This window comes from Phoca vitulina, unplaced genomic scaffold (genome assembly GCF_004348235.1).
Source record: "Phoca vitulina isolate PV1807 unplaced genomic scaffold, GSC_HSeal_1.0 scaffold38, whole genome shotgun sequence".
NCBI classification, from domain to species: Eukaryota; Metazoa; Chordata; class Mammalia; order Carnivora; family Phocidae; genus Phoca; species Phoca vitulina.
Genome location: NW_022589741.1, coordinates 13,613,123 through 13,633,772, shown reverse-complemented (window position 1 = coordinate 13,633,772; position 20,650 = coordinate 13,613,123). Strand labels below are relative to the sequence as shown.

The following is a 20,650-nucleotide window of genomic DNA, read 5'->3' as shown; positions in this document are numbered from 1 at the left end:
GTTTTTGTGAGTTTCATCATTTGTGCATTTTCAGTGCTGGGTGGTATTCCTTGCCGTATAACCTCAGCCTCTTGGTCTATTTTCATAGAGATGGACATTTGGGTCGTTGACAGTTTGGAGCTGTGAACATTTTTGTACCGGTACCCTTACAGAGGTTTGCGAGTTCTCTATGGAATCTAAGTAGTTGCAGAATTACAAAGTCATCAGATGAGCATACTTCTACCTTTAACCAAGAATGCCAAAATGTCTTCCAAAGTACGGAGCCAGTTTGCTTTCCCATGGCGGGTATATATAAGAATTCCTGCCCCGACACACCCTTGCCTACACTTGAGGCTATCAAACTTTTTAAAAATTGTTGCCGGTCTGCCGGATATATAGTAATATTTCATTGTCATTGTTTGCTGTTTTAAGCAAATCGTGGAGAAAGGAGAGGAACTGTAAGCCCTGCGGTTGTGTCAGGGGGCTCAGTTGAAGGTTCTCTGCTTTTGTGTATGAGCTTTTCCTCTGTTCCCTAGCAATTCTCCAGCTCAGGAGGATGAGAGTGAGGACCTAGGACTCTTTTCTTCCAAGACTTGACTTGTAATGTTGTTTCTCCATCCACCAGCTCCCGATGGGCCCCCCATGGATGTCACCTTGCAGCCAGTAACCTCACAGAGTATCCAAGTGACCTGGAAGGTAAGCGAGAGCAAGAGCATTTCCCTGCTAACTGCCTCCATCCCTCCTCCCTCCTCAACTCAGGAGTGAAGCCCCAGCAAGCTTGCTAGTCTCTAGTCTCTGAGAATTCTCATGCCTGTTTTTTGCTAAACAGGTGAGGTCAGAGGAGAGGAAAGACAGGAGGAAGAAGGGTTGGGTCCCCCCACCACTCTCTTTACCTCGGCTCTCAGAACTCGGCGGTGCCAAGGAGGGGAAGACGATTTTTCCACCACACTGGCCTCTCTTCCCAACCCCACATGTTGTAATAGGTCAGGAGTTGGATTTGATTTTGTACAAAGTTCAAGGGGGCCCTGTGGACAATGGGAGATGACAGGACAGGGTCTCCCCCTCGTCTTGGCCCTGTGACTGGAGCCAGGAGGTATGGTGATATGACCCTCCATTTTTTCCCAGTGAGGCCGCACACAGGAGTCTTGGTGTTTTCAGGCCTCAGTTTCCTCCTCTATAAAACCAGAGTGAAAATAACTGCCCTCCCTTCCTCTGGGGGTGGATGAACTGCGGAAAAAACAGACCAGTCTGTTCTGCAACCATTTCGAAGGGGTAGAGACCTGTGAATTCTACAGGGTATCAGAAGACCCTGTCACTTAAGAAAACCCTTAGAAGAGTTCCCACAGCTGGGCAGAGAAACAGATCAGAATAACGTTGAGCAGGATCAGTAAATCCTGTCCTGGAAAACTCTAGCCTCACTGCCACATCCCCGCCCTGGGCACACGAGGGCCGCCGGTACTGACGGCTGCCTGTTGCACTCAGCTTCCAGGCTTCCAGTATTTTCCTACACTCACTTGTCTGACCCTCTGTTCCTGGACGGGGGCCAGAAGAGGTGTTTGTATCCCCATCCATCAGAGGAGGGCATGGCAGAGAGATGCAAGGTGACTTGCCCACAGCCATTCAAGTAGTGAGAGAGGCGGAACTTAAATGTGTGTGGTCCAGGGGCGCCTGGGTGGCTCCGGCGTTCAGCGTCTGCCTTCGGCTCAGGTCATGATCCCAGGGGCCTGGGATCGAGCCCCGCATCGGGCTCCCTGCTCCGCGGGGAGCCTGCTTCTCCCTCTGCCAGCTCTGCCTGCAGCTGCCCCTGCTACGTGGTCCAGAGCCCCAGCCCACTGCATGGAGCTCAGGAACAGAGAGCTTTCTTAGGGCCCGTACATGTTCTTCTCGGACCATTCCCATCTCAACAGTGAGGCTTGGGGGGATGCCTCATCCGCAGCTGGGATCAGACCTCCAAGGTCATTTTCTGGCTCTAACTTCTGATGGGAAAAGCTCAGGCACTTCAGTCCTCCTCTGTGCCTTTCAACAGAAGGGCTTAGTGGTATTATCCTTAAGAAGACTACACTCGTGTGTGTGTGTGTGTGTGCGCGCGCGCACACACACACACACACACACACACACACACACACACACAGCAGAGCCTGGTTCCTTCCTTCCCTAGAGAAATGACCAGGATGGAAATGGGGCACAGGCTGGGCCATTGGTCGTTCCTGGGAAACAGCCCACCTAGCAGATGCCCAGAGCCATGGTTCCCCTTCAGATTCGGATCTGGGCTCCAGGGCTTCCCTCAGAAACAGGGGGTGAAGCCTAGAGTCTATAACCCCAAGTCTGTCTGCATCCTGGTTCTGGACCCATGTCCTAGGAATACTCTAGGAAGCCAGGAGGTGGGGGCAGGGAATGAATACATATGTAAAACACTGAGCCATTTGGCTACAAAGCTCAGACCAGGAGGTCGATAAAAATTTAGAATCAGATTTATTTCTCCAAAGTCTCGTAATGAAAAATAAAATTGATTAGAAAGTTAGAACTTCAGAATGAACCAGCCCATCAATAAATTTTGGCCTGACTTCTCAGGAGATTTTTTTTAACACCAAGAAATAGATTAATGAAAAATAAAGATTCACTTGAAAGATAAGTCACTTCATTTTAAGACACTTTCCGTGAGATGGATCGCCACTGCTTTATGACATAAATTTGCAATCAGCCCTATTGATTTCTTAATGCTTCAGAGAAATATTGTTAAGATTGATTTAAATCCTGAGTGTGCCTGTTGGGGTTGAGGGGAGCAGTGGAGGGGAGGAGAGAGAGAGACAGGAAGAAAGAAAGAGAGAAGAGGGAGGGAGGGAAGGAAGATTTGTCAAGATTTGTATTAATATGTGAATATATATATATGGATATAGCAGGGTGTGCCTGGATGCCCATCCAAGACCTCTGTCAGTATATGTTGATGTATGTTATGTGGTGCTCTGCACAGGTGTATATCATCATCATGGTAGAGATGGCTCTGGTCACGTGGACATGTGTGTTGTATATATCAGTACGTGGCAATATGGATGTGTGTGTGTAACACGAGAGTATCCATCATTGTGAAGACGGGGTATCACTCTTGAAGATATGTTTGTGTCTATAATAGATGTCTGTGTGTGTGTGTGTGTGTGCGTGTGAGTGTGTGTGTGTAGGTATACATGGGCAGATACGAGAATTCAGGAATTTGCTCACTTACAAACTAGCAAACAGGACTGCCCAAGTGCAGAGAAACATTATTCAGGCATTAACAAAAAGTCAAGTCAATTAAATACACACGCACGCACACCTATTTAGTGAGTTCAAAACAATTATGTTAAATTAAAAACTTCATTTTATTGAGTTAACAGTGAGCGTAAATGCAGTTCATTTACAACATTCATTGAATTAAAAAAAAAACAGTGGGGCTGTTTTACTAACTTAATTGTTTTTTATCTCACTATTTTTTAGTATAATAAAAGGTGGGCTTTTCAATTAACTTCATTGTCTTTAAAACCCTGATTCAAGTTGTTTTTATATGCACCGGGGTGGGTGCTCTCTCTCAATTTATAGATGGGCAAGTCTGCTTGCTCAAGGAGTCAGTTTCTATCTGTGAGTCTAAATCTATCTGACTGTACGTAGGTAAGCAGATCAGGATGTTTGCTTTGATGGGTCCGGATGTGTGTGTTCGTGGTTCCGGATGTGAGATGTATCAGGATTGTGTGGGGTGTGTGTGTGTGTGTGTGTGTGTGTGTGTGTGTGTGTGTCTGGTTGTGTATCAAGGTTGAAGCTTTGGATAAGAGTATGTTTTCTAGCCCCCAGACTCATGCCATTGAGTTCTGGCTGTTCTTCCGGCTGACTAGGGTCAGTCCTTCATTCCCACCAGCCTAGCCAGAGCTCCAAAATGCCCCCTTCTTACCACGTGTCCTGTCCACCTCTGTCCCTCCATCTGGGGGCTGGCTTCAGGCCTCGGCCCCCACACACCCCAGCCCCTAGCCATGATGTCCGGGGCATTCTAGCTACATGCTCCAAAGGGCTGGGCACACACCAAAGTCAAGGACTCTTTTTTTTTTTTAAATTGTAGTAAAATGTATGTACCATTTTATTGACATAAAATTTACCGTTTTATCCATGCCTAAGTGCACAGTTCAGTGACATAAAGTACATTCACCGTTAGTTGTACAATCATCACTGCCATCCACCTCCAGAACTTTCTCAGGATCCCAAAGAGAAATTCTGTGCCCTGATAAGTACCCCCCTCCCTGCCCCAGCCCCTGTAAACTTCTAGTCTCCTTTCTGACTCTGTGAATGTGACTGTTCTAGGGACCCCATAGAAACTGGATAATACATCATTTGTCCTTTTGTGTCTGGCTTATTTCACTTAGCATGATGTTTTCAAGGGTCAGCCGCGTGGTAGCCTGTGTCCGAATTCCATTCTGGCTGAATAATAGGCTAAGTGTCAGGCTAAATAATATTCCATTGCATTTATAGACCACATTTTTTTTATCCATTCATTCATCAATGGACACTTGGGTTGCTTCCACCTTTTGGCTCTTATGAATAATAACGCTGCCGTGAACTTGGGTGTGCAAGTCCCTGTCTGAGTCTCCACTTTCACTTCTTTGGGGTATGTACCGAGGAGTGGAACTGCTGGATCATATGGTAATTCTGTGTTTAACTTTGTTGTCCATGGCAGCTGCACCAGTTTGCATTCCCACCAGCAGTGCGAGAGTCCAGTTTGCCCACATGGTCACCAACACTTGTCGTTTTCCATTTTTTGACAGTAGCTGTCCTAGAGGGTTATGATGTGCTATCTTGGGGCTCTCTTTTTATTCAAGCTGATTGCTCATCTCCCTCTCCAGCTGGTTACTTTTTGTGTACTGTTCCATTTCTCCCAGGCTCCTGAGCCCATGTCAAATGATACCCCTAGTCATTCATTCATTCATTCACTCAGTAACTGTGGATTGAAGGCTTGCTACATATCAGCCATCATTCTAGACAGTGAGAATACAGCAAAGAGCAAACAAAACAGACAACATTTTTCATCCTCATGGTGTTTACATTCTAATGGGAACAGATGGACACATAAGTAAAATAAATAGTGTCTGGTGGTGCTAAGCGCAATGGCGAAAAAGAAAGCATGGGGAAGAAAAGGTGGGTCCAAGAGGTGATGGGGACCAGGAAGAAATGTAAGGAATACGGAACAGAGGGCAGGGAGCAATCTTACATAAAGAGAGTGAGGAAGGCCTCATTAAGACAGGGGCGTTTCAGCAAGGACACCACAGAGGTGAAGAGGGAAGCTGTGTGGCTACCCAAGGAAAGAGCGTTCCCCCTGAAATGGAGATGGGCCCAGTGTGAACCACGAGAGGCCAGTATGCTGGAGCAGGGGAAGCATGGGGAAGAGGAGATGGACCCAAGAGCTAACAGGGGTCAGATCGTATAGGGTTACGTTGTGTTTATAAGAGCTTTGGTTTTCACCCCAAGAGAGATGGGAGCCTTTGGAGTGTTGGGAACAGAAGAGGGACATGATCTGACTTTGGCTTTCAGAGCATCATCTCAGAGCCCCACTGTGTCTTTGTCTCCCCTCCCCCACCCCACTCGCAGGCGCCCAAGAAGGAGCTGCAGAATGGCGTCATACGGGGCTACCAGATTGGCTACAGGGAAAACAGCCCTGGCAGCAACGGACAATATAGCATCGTGGAGATGAAAGCCACCGGGGACAGTGAGGTCTACACCCTGGACAACCTCAAGAAGTTCGCCCAATATGGGGTGGTGGTCCAGGCCTTCAATCGGGCTGGCACAGGGCCCTCATCCAGCGAGATCAATGCCACCACCCTGGAGGATGGTGAGGGCACCAGCACAGGGTGGGGGGTGCGAGCCAGGGCTGCCAGCGAGGACTCGGGGCCCTCCACTGCTCCTGGGCCCCGTCACAGTCCGGGGAGGCACACGGGCTCCCTGGATCACTCCATCTCCTCTTGCCCACTGGCTCCTCAAGAGATGCTGGTCCCTCGAGCACCCCAGGCCTCTCAATCCACTGGCCAACACTCTATCCATTGCTGGCTGATGCTCTGCCCATCTGAGCCCCGCCTGTCACCCACCTGACTCTCCAGCCGTGTTGCTCCCTCATTCTGGCCCTCACTCATCTCTCTCCCCAGGCCCTTTTCCTCTACACCCTGGTCCTGTTTCTCCTCCCTCACAACCTGCAGGTCGGAAAAGGGGCAGAACCCAAGTTACCTTTGTACTTCTGGGCTGGAACCTGTCCACTACCTATTTGAGGGGCCGGAGATGAGACAGGGGCTAAGAAATTCCAAGATCCATGTGGTGGATGCTTTAGAGCCCACTGCTTAAAACGTGATTCTTTGAGGACTAGAGAGGACTCCACACTCTGATGAGTAAATGACAGGGCCCAGTTTTCAGGAGGACAGGGCTAGGAGGAAGCAGGGGTGTGCCTGCTCTCCAAGCACAGAGAAGGGCCAGCTGTACCTGAAAGAGGAGACGTGGCCCCTGAGGCCTGCAGCCCCCAAAGAGCAGACAAAAGAAGCAGAGCGTCCTCCTAAGCTTCTTTCCTGATGCCCTAACCCAAAACCAGAGTCTGAGATTAAAACCGTTGCTGCGTCTGACCCTGCCCCAGCAGAGGGAGGGGACTCACCGTCCCGAGGGCATAATGCCAACAGAACACCCAGCATTCCACCGTTAGAAAGTCATTCCTTGGGGCACCTGGGTGGCTCAGTAGGTTAAGTGTCCAACTTTTTTTTTTTTTTTTAAGATTTTACTTATTTATTTGTCAGGGAGAGAGAGAGCGAGCGAGCACGAGCAGGGGGAGCGGCAGGCAGAGGGAGAAGCAGGCTCTCCGCTGAGCAAGGAGCCTGATGCGGGACTTGATCCCTGGTCCCCGGGATCATGACCTGAGCCAAAGGCAGATGCTTAACTGACTGAGCCACTCAGGTGTAAGCAACCAACTCTTGATCTCAGCTCAGGTCTTGATCTCAGGGTTGTGAGTTAAAGTCCTGAGTTGGGAGAGGTAGGGGGTGGGGGGAATCATTCTGGAATTTAGGTTAAGCAATGCCTTCTCCGTAGTTCATCTTCTCTGAAAACGTAGACACCCTTGGGAGGAAGGATACATCAGATCAGAAACACCTGGAAGTAGATTAGCTCATACCAGTGGGCCTTAACTTTGGCTGCAAATTGGAATTATCTGGGGCCCTTTGAAAAAATACCGATGCCCCGGCTTCATCTCCCAAGATTCTCATTCAGTGGCTCCAGGGCCCAAGCTGGGCTTTGGGATGAAGCACTGAGTCCCTGGGGAATGGGAGAACACAGAAAGAGGGAAAGGCACATAGCAAGCAGAGGGGCACAGAGAACCCCCGGGGGAGGGATGTAGGGGCCAGAAGACAACCAGTGCCCCTCCCCCTCCGTCATTCCACACCGACTCCAGCCCTCCGCGATGCTGGCCACAGGCCTGGCTGGGGGGAGGGGATCCACCTGTTACCTCTTCACACCAGTAGTACTCATCCCAAGTGGTGCTCTAACCCAGTGGTTCTCAAACCTGAGTGTGTATCAGAACCTTCTGGAGGGCTGTAAACAGATTGCTGGGCCCTCCCCCCACCTCCCCTCAGCTCCTGCTTTAGCCCGTTGAATTAATTTTACATTTCAGGGAAATTCCCGGGTACTGGCACAGGGGGCCCCTGCCTGTGAGACCCACAGCGCCAACAGCTAGGGCATTAACCCATACAAGAAGCCCAGTTTCGAGGGAGCTAAGTAGCCTGTCCAGGATCACCTGTCACCTAAAGAACAGAGCCTGGGCTCAAAATCCAGGTCAGACCCTGAATCCCATACTCCTTCTCCTTTGCCCCATTGTCTCTCGCTTGGGAGCAAGGCTGGATGTAGGACCAAGTGACGCGGACCCAGGATGCCCGGGGAAGGCGTGTCCAAGGGGACAGCTGCCCCGGGCCCACACCGCCATGGCCGGCCACATACTTTCTGCCGTCCACCAGGGCCGGCCCAGGAAAGAGCCAGGCCAGGCCTCCAGCAGGGCACCACCTCCCCGGCTCCGGGGGTGGGGGACCTAGAATTTCCAACAGGGAGAGATCAGCACGGGCTGTAGAGTCATTTTCAAAACAAAAGAGGAGAGAGGGAAGAAGTCTCCAGCAGCATTTGCTCAGCAGTTTTTCATACTTAATTAAGGCCCTCGTTAGCCTGTCAGATCCTGATCGTTTCCTGGCAATATTAGCACTCCTCCTGGGGTATTCAAGGGCCCCTGCTTTAGCAATAGTGTCTTTTCCATAATTATATTACCTTCATTTTGTTCGAACGGGCGATCTGTATTAGTTTATTACACTGGGTCCCTAATTACATGGTGCTTATATTTTTACACCTAAGTAATATGAAACAATAATCATTCTCAAAGAGGATTGTTAGGATGATGTATTATCGTTTAAATGCTCATAAAAATTAGAGTTGCCTCTTGTGGGGCAATGGGATCTAATTACCTTCCATCCAGCCTGTGCCTCCCTTCTCCCTCTCAGAGCAAAGCAGACATGGCCTTTCCCTCTGGCCCCAGCTCCTAGGAAGCCAGCAGGAAGTGCCACCAAAGCTCTCCCCAACCAAGGTGGCTCCTGGAGCCTGGCGTCCCTGCCGGCTGCCATCTCAGAAAGAGTGACCTGCCCCAGGGCCAACCCTGGGGTGTAGGACTTAGGCTAGCTCCACGGTACCTCTCCAGTGGGGAGGGTTGGAGGCAGGATGGGCCATCTAAGTTGGTCTCAGAAGTGTTTTCTCACCATCTGAGGCATTTTGATGTGTTCACGTGCTTGGACAAAGGTGTAATGGTCCCAGAAACCCTAAAGGTGTATATGAAACCCCTTCTCCCCTTTACCCAGGTGAAGGGACCACTTCCTTCTTTTCCTTCCCTTCAGCTTGGCATAAGGACACAAGGGGCCCGAGAGCCAGGCTGGGCTCAGACCACCTGGTCGGATGCCACATAGGGGCCAGCAGCCATCAGATAAGACCCAGGGCTGGCCTGGCGATCTTCCAGGCTCTGTAACCTTCAGTGTAGGTGGACTCCCTGGGCTGTGGTGCCCACTGGTGGATCCCCATGGGGTCATGCCTGGAGTTCATCATCTTGTGCCCTCAGCATCCACGGATGTCGGCCTGTACCCCCTGACCGGGCCCTTCCCTTCTCGCCCCGCCCCCTGCAGTGCCCAGCCAGCCCCCCGAGAATGTCCGGGCCCTGTCCATCACCTCCGATGTGGCTGTCATCTCCTGGTCGGAGCCCCCACGCAGCACGCTCAATGGAGTCCTCAAAGGCTATCGGGTCATCTTCTGGTCACTCTATGTGGATGGGGGTGAGTCTGCCGGGAGTGACGGCCGAGTCTCGGGGTGAGAGGTGCAGGCTACATGGGGGTCTGTGTCCACGCTGAGCTGAGCATCTTCCCCTGGGACGTCAAGTGGAGGTCCAACCCCCTCTTCTGCACATGCTATCCCGGCCAGAGCCAGGGCCAGTGTGGGTGGCAGAATACATGGTCACCTCTGTGCTGGGGGAGGGACACCAGCTGCTCCTAGACAGCAGTGTGTTTGGGAATGACTGGAGGTGTGATGGGGCGGCTGTGCTTTTCTGATGTAACCTGTGGATCTTAGGCAGGGTCCCAGCAGGGACCAGTTGGCACACTCAGACGGGGCGATTGAAGAGTTTCACGAAGGCACTTCTTTCAGAGGGGTCTGGAGCGAGCGTGGGGCACCTGGGACTAGTCATCATCACCGAGGCCAGAAGGGGCAAGAGGAGGAAGCAGGGTTACCAGAAGCTGGGGGGGAGGGGGGTGCAGCGCCCCTTGGCCGGGCAGCGAGACAAGTAGTCTGTGCAGATGAGCTGCCCAGGACCCGGAGAAGAGCAGGAAGTGGAGCTGGGGTAGGAATGGCAGAGGGACAAAACCCAAGACAGTGGTCCAGCCCCGGGGGTGCCTTCCTTGCCCTGGGATGCACTGGTCTAAACCGCCATGTGCAGCCCCACAAACACACCAAGCCCCTGCCTGCTGGGGCACACGGGAGCCTTGTGGTGACCGGGGAAGCCTGCGCTTGTACAAGCCAGAGGCCCAGCATCCCAAAGCATGGAGATGTCCTACTGGGGGGCCACAACAGGCCACAGTGAGCTTCGCTCCCGGGATCCTGAGCTTTCTGCCACCAGCCCCCTCGCCCTCCCTTCTCCCCTGGAGGACCCGGAGCTCCAGCTCATGGTCATTTCTGCAAGGCAGTTGCCCTCCCCTTCTCCCCCCTGCATTGTGCTGTGCCCAGATGCACTGCCAACAGGACGTGCCTTTCCCTGCCACCACCGCCACTGTCTCCTCCAAAAGCACGGTGGCCTGGGGCTCAGGGGTGGGATCCCGGGAGGTGTCCCCAGCTCATACGCTGTGAGATAGCATCACCTATTTGTGCTGCGTCAGATAAGGGGTGGCCTCTCGTTTTCCAGAACTTGCTTCCTCTTTTCTAAGCCCATGGTGTTCCTAGCTCAGCCCCTTCAGGTAAGGAAGGTATTGGCCTCTCTCATCTCCAAAGGCACCTGGCCTATTGGCCATACTGACCTGCTTTTGGGTCTTTCTCTGGCTCCAGTCCTGGACAAGACTGCCCTGGTGTCTGATTTCCTAAAAAAGCAGGTCCCGCTGCTCAGGTTTCTGAGGCTTCCCTGTACTGACCTGGGGTTGCCTCTGGCTGGGCATGGTGTTCTCACTCCCTGACCCCGGCATACTGCTGCCCTCCCGTGGCCGGGCCCTCTGCCCGCAGCAGGGCCCCAGGGAGGTGCTGGGGTGGGTCTGTAGGCTTCCACAAAGCCTGTCCTCAGCCAGTGTCCAGGCCTGTCTTTCTGAAAGCCCAGTGGTCCCACTGGACGGCTGTCAGCTCAGGACCCTGTCTCTTTTCCTCCTTCTAAGACCCTGGTCTTCCCGGGGGACCCCCTCCCTAAGCTCTTTTTCAGCCTACAGTAAGTCCCTTGGTGGAGCCAGATGACGGGTCCTCACTGAGCCGGAGGAAGGCCTGGCCCTTTCTGGCGGAGGCTGTCCCCTCTACCAGCATGTCCCAGATTCTCTGCATGGGTTCTTCCTGGGGAGGGTGTCCTCAGTGGTGGGGAGAAGGGAAGGAGACTTGGCCCCTTATAGTACTGAGAGTAAGGCACTCTTGGGGTCCCTCGCATGGAGAGGGGGTTCGGTGGAGGAGGGGAAATGTGCTCGGAGAGATGGAAGTATTCCAGTGAGAGGGTATTAAGTTGAATTTGGTGCAAGGTCACTGGGGCCAAGGCCGGGCATAGGCCACTCACCCTGGTTGGGCCACTTGGGGGGAGATGTGGCCCGGGAGCAGGGCCCCAGATCTGCCCCTATGTACCCGGAGGTCAGGCACCCCTAGTCGCCACTACCAAAGAGTGGAGGTCTGAGCCCAGTGGCGCCCAGGATGGCAGAGGGGACAGCAGCAGGGGGACCGGGCACAGCCCACCTGGTGACACTCAGAGGCTGCTTGTCTCTGGCAGAGTGGGGCGAGATGCAGAACATCACCACCACGCGGGAGCGGGTGGAGCTGCGAGGTATGGAGAAGTTCACCAACTACAGCGTGCAGGTGCTGGCCTACACCCAAGCCGGGGACGGCGTGCGCAGCAGCGTGCTCTACATCCAGACCAAGGAGGATGGTGAGTCCTCTCTGCCACGCGCAGCCCGGCCTCGGCACCCCTGCCAGGCTCCCCCAGGGCCTGTTGCTGAGCATTGCCCAAGGAGAAGGGTGACAGCAGTGCACTGTCCTGTCTCCTGTCCCTCTGAGTCATTGTAGGGCGGTTTTGGGCGCTCTGGGACCCCGCTTGGGGAGACCACAGCTGACCATAGGCGGGGGCGAGATGCTCTGGGACTCCTGAATAAACATATAAGCATACGGAGCCCACTCCCTCGGCTCCCCCTGCGGCACTAGGTCAGAGGCCAGATAAAGCCTCCCTTCCCACCTCCACCCCAAGAGCATCCTTTCTGTGGCATCCGTTCCCCTGCAAGTTTCTGCCTGGTTTCCTCTGGATACAGATGGTTGGGATTGGCAGGGACGGGGAGAGGAGCATCACGCCTCACAGCTCGGGTTAGGGACTTGGCAGCCATCCTGCAGAGGCCCCAGAATGGGCCAGGCCCTGGACTCTGGTGTCCTGGGGAGGCTCTCGGGGAGAGAATGGGCTGTGCCTCCATTCGGAGCTCTGATCTTAAAGCCCTTCCCCCTGGGGCAGAACTGGAGGAAAAGCAGAGATAAGGAGCCAAACCTCCAGGGTGGGGTGACAGAGGAAGGAGGTGGGGGAGGTTGGGAGCTGAGTCAACCCAGCAGAGAAGAGGTTGGGAGACGCAGCGCTGCACGCCGCCAGGGGGCCTCGTTCATATGAAGCACCCCCTGCGTCCAGGAGGTGGTGTGTGTGACCATGCGCAGTTCTGGGCTCCTGCTTCCAGCCTCCACTTTCTTCCTCACCCCATCACAACACCATCACTTAGCTGATGCTTACACCTTCTGAGGCAGGTGCTCTATTTTTAAGAGTCAGTTCATGTGAAGAAGAGTGGCTGGCAGCCTAGGCACCAAAACAGCAGCTAACATCATGCCTTCCTCTCCTCGCTGCCTCGGTTTTCTCCAAGTTCCCAGGGTCTGGGTCCCTCCTGTGCGACTGGGCAGAAGCTGCTGGAGGGTTAGAGTTGCTGAGAGGAGGGTCTCAGGCTGGGAGTTTCCCAGAGCAGCCCAGTGCCCAGGGAACAGACCGGTTTAATCCAGCTCCCCACTCTCCCTAAGCCCTGCCCTTCCACTGATCGGCCCCCTTCCCCGCCTTAAGCTCCGAGCAATTAAATATTTACCAACCTGCCTGCCCTACTTTTCCTGCCATTAATCCCCCCATCAAGGTTTCCTAGGACAGCTCCGGGCAGAGCCACCTGCTCATGTGTGTGCAGACCAAGCGGCGACCATGCTCAGAGCCTGGCCCCTTCCAGAGCTTCCGAACCACACACAAGGCACCTTCCCAGCCTCTAGATGGGAACCACTGCTCCCCCACCCTGCCCCGACGCCTAGCATCCTGTGCTGATGCAGGATCTGAGCGATAAGCTCCCTGACGTGTTTGACAAAGGTGGGGCCCCACGAGGGAATCCGAGGGAATCCGAAGGTCCAAGAGCATCATCCCTCCCCACAAGGAGCTTTCCACCTCTCGCTTTAGAGATGCCTCCAGAGCTACGCACAGGGACGCGCGCAGCCAGAGAATGGGGCCCCACAGGTGGCTCTGCGGAGGGAAGGGGTGCTGGTAGGCACAGTAGAAGAGCGTGGCCCAGCCCTGCCCATTATTGGCCAGTCGCTTAACCTCCTGAGCCTGTTTCCTCGTGATAAAATGGGGACAGAGAGGCTCATCAAGTTGTTGTAAGAAGCAAGTTAACTGTAAAATCCTTCCTAAAACGTGCAGTGCTAGCAAATGGCAGGGTCCTACTAGCTACCAAGGTGCTGGCCATGAAATGACCACTTTGGGTGGACCCAGGCACCCCTGAGGGACTCAGTGCCCCCCAAAAGGGAGGCCCGGGCCAGAAGGAAGCCACTGTCAGACGAGGTCGCTTCCAGAACTGCAGCCACACTAGACATATGTGTAGTCATAAGCATGACCGAGCCTTTCCAAGAGCCCAGTGAGGTACCTATCATGTCTATTTTAGAGGTGAGAGAAGTGAGGCCTAGTGAGCTAAAGCAACTTGCTAAAGGTCACGCAGCTCATTGTAGGAGGCAAATCAAGGCCTTCTTGCCTCCAAATCTTCTCTACTTTCCATTGCATCCCTATAGCAGACAGGAAGCTTTTGGTTGTGAGTAATACAACTAAAAAAAGATTTAACTAGTAAGTGTATTTATTATCACACATACCAAGGAGTCTTGAGGAGGGCAGCTCCAAGGTTGCTTAACCCAGTGGGCCCCATCCTTCTGCTCTGCCCTCCTCAGCGTGTCAGGTGTCCCTCCCGTGATCTCCAAATGACCGCAGCTTTAGACATCACACCAGACAAGACAGAGTTCAGAGTGAGAGAAGGGGTCTCTTCCTGTGGGCATGCCTCTCTTGGGAGTGGAAAACATCTTTCCCAGAAGCCCTTCAACAGATTTACCCTTATTTCCCATTGGCCACCCTGGGGCAACGTGCCTTTTGCTAAGCCAGTCACTGAAAGGGGAATGGGATGATCGCGGCTGACTTCCCTGAAGGGTGGTAAATACCCTGGTTGGCAGTGATGGGGACAGCTTTCTCTGAGGGACAGAGGGGCATGGGTACCTGAGCAAGAGGGAGGCTCAGTTTGCAAGGAACAGGAAAGAACAGTGGCAAATGGGCAGACAGACAAGCAGATGCCACACCAGCACTGGCCCTACCTCCACCAGGTTCTCCCATTACCGTTCTTTCTCAGCTCACTTGGGAAGCAGACAGGTCCACACTGCAAGCCCAGCTTGGCTGTGGGAGCTTGGAACGAAGAGCTGAAGACACTGTGACTCCCTACCCGCCCCCTCACCCCCTGCCCCAGCTCAGGATTTTGCATTCTTCCAAAGGAAAAAAAAGATCAGGAAATGTAGAGAAAACCAAAATAAATTAAAAGATAAAATGAAAACAAACTCAATAAATTCAAGCTCATTTCTGAAGTCCAAATCCCCCAGTCTTAACTTGGTCTCAGGCTGGCTTGGCTGGACTTGGTTCCTGAGTAACAAAGCCTCTTGCTGACGTCTCACCTCCCCAGGGAAAGTTGAGTTGGATTTTAAGCCATCTTAAAGATATTTAACTGAGGGGCGAGGCTGCACTGGACCTGGGTTTTAGGAAGGCAACTCTCACAGAAGCGAGGGGACAAATGGCAGGAAGGGGCTGTGGGGGGTTAAGGACCAGTGTCAGAGAGGCCCCTTAGAACCTGTGGGGCATCCAGGCAGAGAAGTGGAAGGTGTGTGCTAGGGTGGCAGCTGTGAGGATGAAGGGAGGAGTGGGCACAAGCTTAGAGAAACATATCAGAAGATTTGCCCTTCCAGTAATGGTGGACTACATAACTCAAGCCCACTCTCCTTCTTGCTGAGGACACTAGGAAATCTGGCTAAAATATTTTTTAAAACACTTGCTTGAAGGCATCGGTGAGCTGGCAGGAGAGTGCAGAATTACTGGGCCAGGATCCAGGAGAGAGTGGAGGCCCTGGAGGTGAGCCTGGCATTTGGAACAGCTCTCCCCATGGCGGGGGGACATTTGCCGAATCTGGAGGCAGTGGCTGAGAATCTGAGAAGCACTAGAAAGACGTGAATTGGAGTCCAGGGCCTGCTGGGGTGGGCGGGTCTATCTGGTGAATCCCCCTCACTTTGAGTTGAGACCATGAGGGCAGCATGTTGGATTAAAAGTGCACCCAAAGTAGACACCTCAGCTTCAAATCATCTCAGTCCTAGAAGTTAGATTGAGGTAGTCCCGGATTGCTAGCACCCCAGATTGCAGATACCTGCCAGAAGCAAACGTGAATTCTCCCTTTAGGAAGATTACATCATCTGAGGCCTCAAATTATTTCTACAAACAAGTTTGCAAATGATGTGTCTGGCATACAATAAAAAATAATGAGGAACACCGTGAACAAAAGCCAATAGGGAAAAAAAAAAAAAAAGAAAGAAACAGAAACAGACCCACAAGAATTCCAAACACAGGTTTTATCAAATATGAACTTTCAAATAGTTATTCTGAAAAAGATTGAAATTTTAAGAGAATTGGAGACTATCAAATGGAAAATCTAGAAACAAAAACTATTAATACCTGAAGTTAAGAACTCAGGAGATAGACTTAATAACCAATTAGATACAGCTGACGAGATAACTAGTGAACTGGAAGTTAGGTGAGAAGACCCAAAAGAAGCTCAGAAAGAAAAATGAATGGAAAATGAAAGAGCAAGTAGCAGATATAGAAGAGTGATTTTCAAACTTGACTGTGCATACAAATCACTTGGGGGTCATGTTAAAATTCAGATTCTGATTTGGTAGGTCTAGGGTGGAACCTGAGATTTTGCATTTCTGACATGCTCCCAGGTGACGCTGCTGCTGACCAATGGACCACATTCTGAATATCAAGGACATAGAGGATGTGAGAAGAAGTCTCAAAGAAGAGGAGAAAGAGAATGGGGCAGAAGATAAAATGCCTGAAAACTTTTCAAAACTGAGGAAAGACCTCAATCCCCAAAGCAAGAAGCTCTACGAACTCCGCAGGTGATGACTTAAGGAAGTCCACACCTAGGCTCATCCAAATAAAGCCACTAAACAGGAAACACAGAAGAAAATTCTTAAAAGCAACCAGAAGGAAAAAGACCAGTTACTTTCATGGGACCAACAATTAGATCAGTGGCTAATTTGTCAGAAACAATGAAAACAAACAAACAATGGAAGCCAGAAAACAATGCAGTGGTATAAAGTATGTAAGAGAAATAGTTATCAACCTATGATTTTATACCAAGCCAAAATATTCTCCAAGATTAAAATGAAATAAAGATATTTTCAGACAAACAAGAACTGAGAGACTTTACCACCAACGTGCCTGCTTTAGAGAAATATTAAAGGGTATTCTTTAGCTAGAAGGAAAATGATCACAGGTAGGAGCTCAGTGATACAAGGAGGAAAGAGCAATTAAATGGGGAATATATGGGTAAATCTCCATTAATATTGACTGCATAAAATGATGTGATATTATAGTGATATTATCTCAGGGAGAGCCTAAAATATATACATAATTAAAATATACAACAATGGCATATAAATTGGGAGAGGGTAAATGGAAGTTCTAAGTCCCTTGCATTGTCAGAGAAAAAAAAGTACCAATTAATGATGTTAGACTTTGGTAAGTTAAAGATTCACATTGAATAACCCCCAAAAGTGGTGAAAGGCTGTCTAATAACCAGCTAATAGAGAGGGGAAATAAAGTATTTTTTTTTAAATACTCAATCCAAAAAAAGGCACAAAAGGAAATAAAAAGAAAAACAGGATAGGTGGGACAAACAAAGTATTTAGTAAGGTGAGGTATTTAAGCCCAAATACATAAGTAATTGCATTAAGGATAAATTGACTAAATTATTCAATGAAAAGACAAAGACTGTCAGACTAGCTAGCAATGAAACAAAACCCAAATATGTGCTGTTTATACTAAACACCTAAAACATAAAGGTATGGATAGGTGCAATGTGAAAGGAATACGTAAAAGACATACCACGCAAAACCGAGAGAAAACTGGAATATCAGCATCAGATGCAGTATGCTCTAAGGCAGAAAGCATCATTAGACATACAGAAGGACACTCTTACGATAGAAGACCCAATTTACTAGCCAAATAAAACAGTTCCGAATTTGTTGAACCTAATAACATCACCTCAAGGCTGCAAAAATAGACAAACCCACAATCCTGGGAGAGATTTCAACATACCCCTCTCAGTTGCAACTGAGAAAAAAAAGTATGCAAGGACAGAAAAAATCTGAACACCACAGTTAGCACACCTGCCCCAGTGGTCCCCCCATGGTCCCCTGCACTCCACAGCTGCAGAGTACTAGCAGGGGTGGGATGGCGGGGCTGTATCCATGAGGGAGGGCTCGGGCCCCTGGATGGATGGTGATGATGGATCATTATTTTATGTAGCCTAGAATTGTTGACCACTTACTAGATTTAAAAAAAAAAAAATTGTGATAGGTAGAAGCCAAGAGTTGAGAGAGGGAATGCAAAAAAATGATCATCGTCCCCATTTATTGAGTGTCTTCTATAGGTCAGGAGGTGCCAGGTGCTTTTATGTTAATTAGTGCTAACCGTCACTACAAACCATTAATGTGGTTGTGATTACGTCCATCATATAGATGTGGAAACGGAGGCTCGGGAGGCAAAGGAAGTTGAGCAGGATGCCATGACTGTCCTCAAAGGAACATAAAGCTCCCAGGAGGGAAGCCAAGTACACGACAATACAAGGGAGAGATGAGGGGACCTGAAAACAGGAAGCTTCCAGTCTCCCAAGCAGAGCCCCGGCGTCCCAGCTGGGCCAGGCAGGCCCAGAGAGATGGGGGCAGTGGGAGGGCAGAATCCATATGAATTGGGATCCCCTTAGGATGAATTTCCCAGCCAATTCTCAGATAGACTTTTCCTCCTGCAAACAGAAAGGGCCTAGCCAGCAGGCCGTGGGCTGACCACCAGGTCCTGACCCTTAGGAGGAGGCCCGCTCTGTGAGTCTCTGGAGCCCCCAGCCTCAAAGAGCTCACAGGCCAAAGAACAAAGTGACCAGTATATTTGCCTGGCCCATATACAAGCAACCAGTCGAGCACTGAGGCAGGAAGCACATTAAGGTTGTAGAAATCAAGGTGAATTCCCCATGGGTTCTGTTTCTCTCTGGACTATCCTAAGTCCTTGGTTCTGACCAAACAGTTCTGAAGCTGACCATTCCCAGTGCTTCCATCTCAGAGACTTTGTTACAAGCCCCAAATGATCACCTTTCTCCTCACCTGCTGGAACCTCCCCCTTTAAGCCATAGCTCAAGGATACCTCCTCCAGGAAGCTCTCCAAGATTGATCCGCCTCTCTCCCCGCCTTGCATTCTTTCCCAAAGGTGGAGCTCCTTTCTCTAAACTGACCTGGCCTTCTCCCTATTCAGTTCCAGGTCCCCCTGCTGGCATCAAAGCTGTCCCTTCCTCCGCCAGCAGTGTGGTCGTGTCTTGGCTTCCCCCAGCCAAGCCCAATGGGGTGATCCGCAAGTACACCATCTTCTGCTCCAGCCCTGGGTCTGGCCAGCCGGTAAGTAGGCCCAGGGTTGAATGAGGAGGGGGACAGGAGAAAGGGAAAAGTTCTCTGAAGATCAGTGGGCATCCAGGCCAAACCCACGGGCTACTTACATCTGTGTTTCTACCTGAACTGATGGATAAGAATGGACACTGGTCACCCAAGAGTAGCTGAAGCCTTACCCAGTGTCCATCTCGGGTCGGTCCTCTGTTCCAGGGGCTGCAAGGTTGTTACAAGCCCTGGAGGCTTCTTTGAGTCAGGGGTCACAACTAAACAGATGTGAAAGGGAGACCAAGGCCTCGACTCTTCTGGTCTGGTTGACCAAGGAAGCTCCTAGCGGGCCCCAGAGCTGTTGACTGGGGCCTGCCTGGTCCATGGCCTCTGGACATGAACCACTCTCCAGCATGACTGGTCTGGGCTTGGACGGCTGCTGGAGCTCTGCCCTGAGTGGCCTCCTCGGCATGGAGCCTGCTAAAGGGAGGAGAAAAGATGGCAGACAGCTGAGGGGAGGCAAGAGCATCTCTCTCTCTGGGCCAGAGCTGGGCCTCACTGTTGGGGAGAAGACTCAGACTGCAATATCTGCCCAAACCTGGGAGTTCAGTGCAGGCAGCTGGCCCCTGCCCCTCCACTGGGTGCTCAGAGGGGCCCCACGGAGAGGGAAGAGAGGATGAGGGTGGGTGCACTCTATGCACCCATGTCCCCCAGTCTGCATCCTTCCCTCTGCCTTTCCTGATCTCCAGCCACTCAACCACCGAGTTCTGCTGGGTGACTACCCTGGAGCACACCTGTGCTAGCGATGCGAGCATGTGCTCCTGTCCTCAGGGGGGTGTCCAGTCTAGTGGGGAGGTGGAAGGGCACGCCCGGAGGGGGGCCTGGGAGTACTATCCCAGAGATGTGCTCAGGACACCTCAGGCGGGGAGCAAGGAGCAGGAGGAGGCCAGCTTCCCCCTCCACAAGTAGCTCGTGATGGGCGGCAGCCCGAGCATCTGCAGATGAGCTCCTGGCGGCCGGGAACGCTGCCCTGAAATTGCTCGGTAACTGTGCCATGTCCTCCTCCACTCGGCTTTCCTGTGGTCTTTCTGAATTACCCTCTGAGCCGTAGGTGGCCCGGCACCGCGCCAGGGAGGCCAGAGTTCTATCACCAGAGGGAAAGCCCAGAAATATCTTTGCAGGGACTCTGTGTCCTCCCCTCCATCCTCACAGACACTATGCAGAGAAGTGAGCATACAGCTCCGTGAATTTTCACAGCACCCGGGGCAAGCAGACCCAGAGCAGGGAACACAACATTACAACCCCCCAGAGGACCTCCTCGTGCTTCTTCCGGTCACCGCCCTACCCCTCCCCAGCCAGGATGACAACCATCCTGACTTCAGAGTAGTGTCGCCTCTTTTCACAGGTTATATAAGCCAAGTCGTACCGTTTATCTGGCTTCTTTTACTCAACATTGTTCTGAATTTGTGGATTTCATCCGTACTGTTGTGCGTGGTTATAGATCATTCACTGTCACTTCTGTACGGGTTTCAGCCGCGTGTGTATATAGAATTGTTTTATCCGGTTTGCTGCCCGTGGATAGGCATTTGGGTGGATTTCAGCTTGGAGCTGTTACATACGGTGCTGCTGTGTGCGTCTTCGCACGTGTCTCCTGGTGCTCGCGTGCATGCGTGCTTGCTGAGTGTGTACTCGTGAGAGGAACCACCGAGCCATGGGGTCTGCACGTGAGAATGCGCTGCCATCGTTGGGTGGTTGTGCCAGTTTTCCAATCAGCGTTTTAGCCATGCTGTCTGCCCCTTTCCCCGTCCCCCGATCCTGCGCGCGTGCGCACACACACGTGCATTCTAAGTTCCCCACCGTTCTGGACACCTGCTGGGCCTGTTCACAGCTCCCACCTCCGCCTAGGCTGACCCCTGCCGTGGCATGCCCTTCATCCTCT

General features: G+C 51.7%; 1 protein-coding gene across 2 annotated transcripts in view; it reads left to right on the top strand.

Moving 5' to 3' along the window:
• Positions 1 to 20,650, top strand: part of DSCAML1 (DS cell adhesion molecule like 1) — a 339,429-nt gene that overhangs the window by 299,650 nt on the left and 19,129 nt on the right. For both annotated transcript variants that reach the window (XM_032427811.1, XM_032427812.1), the window contains exons 16-20: positions 605 to 675; positions 5,584 to 5,824; positions 9,174 to 9,320; positions 11,486 to 11,641; positions 18,596 to 18,735. In XM_032427811.1, the coding sequence (XP_032283702.1) occupies positions 605 to 675; positions 5,584 to 5,824; positions 9,174 to 9,320; positions 11,486 to 11,641; positions 18,596 to 18,735 (755 nt within the window). The remainder of the gene's footprint in view (positions 1 to 604; positions 676 to 5,583; positions 5,825 to 9,173; positions 9,321 to 11,485; positions 11,642 to 18,595; positions 18,736 to 20,650) is intronic.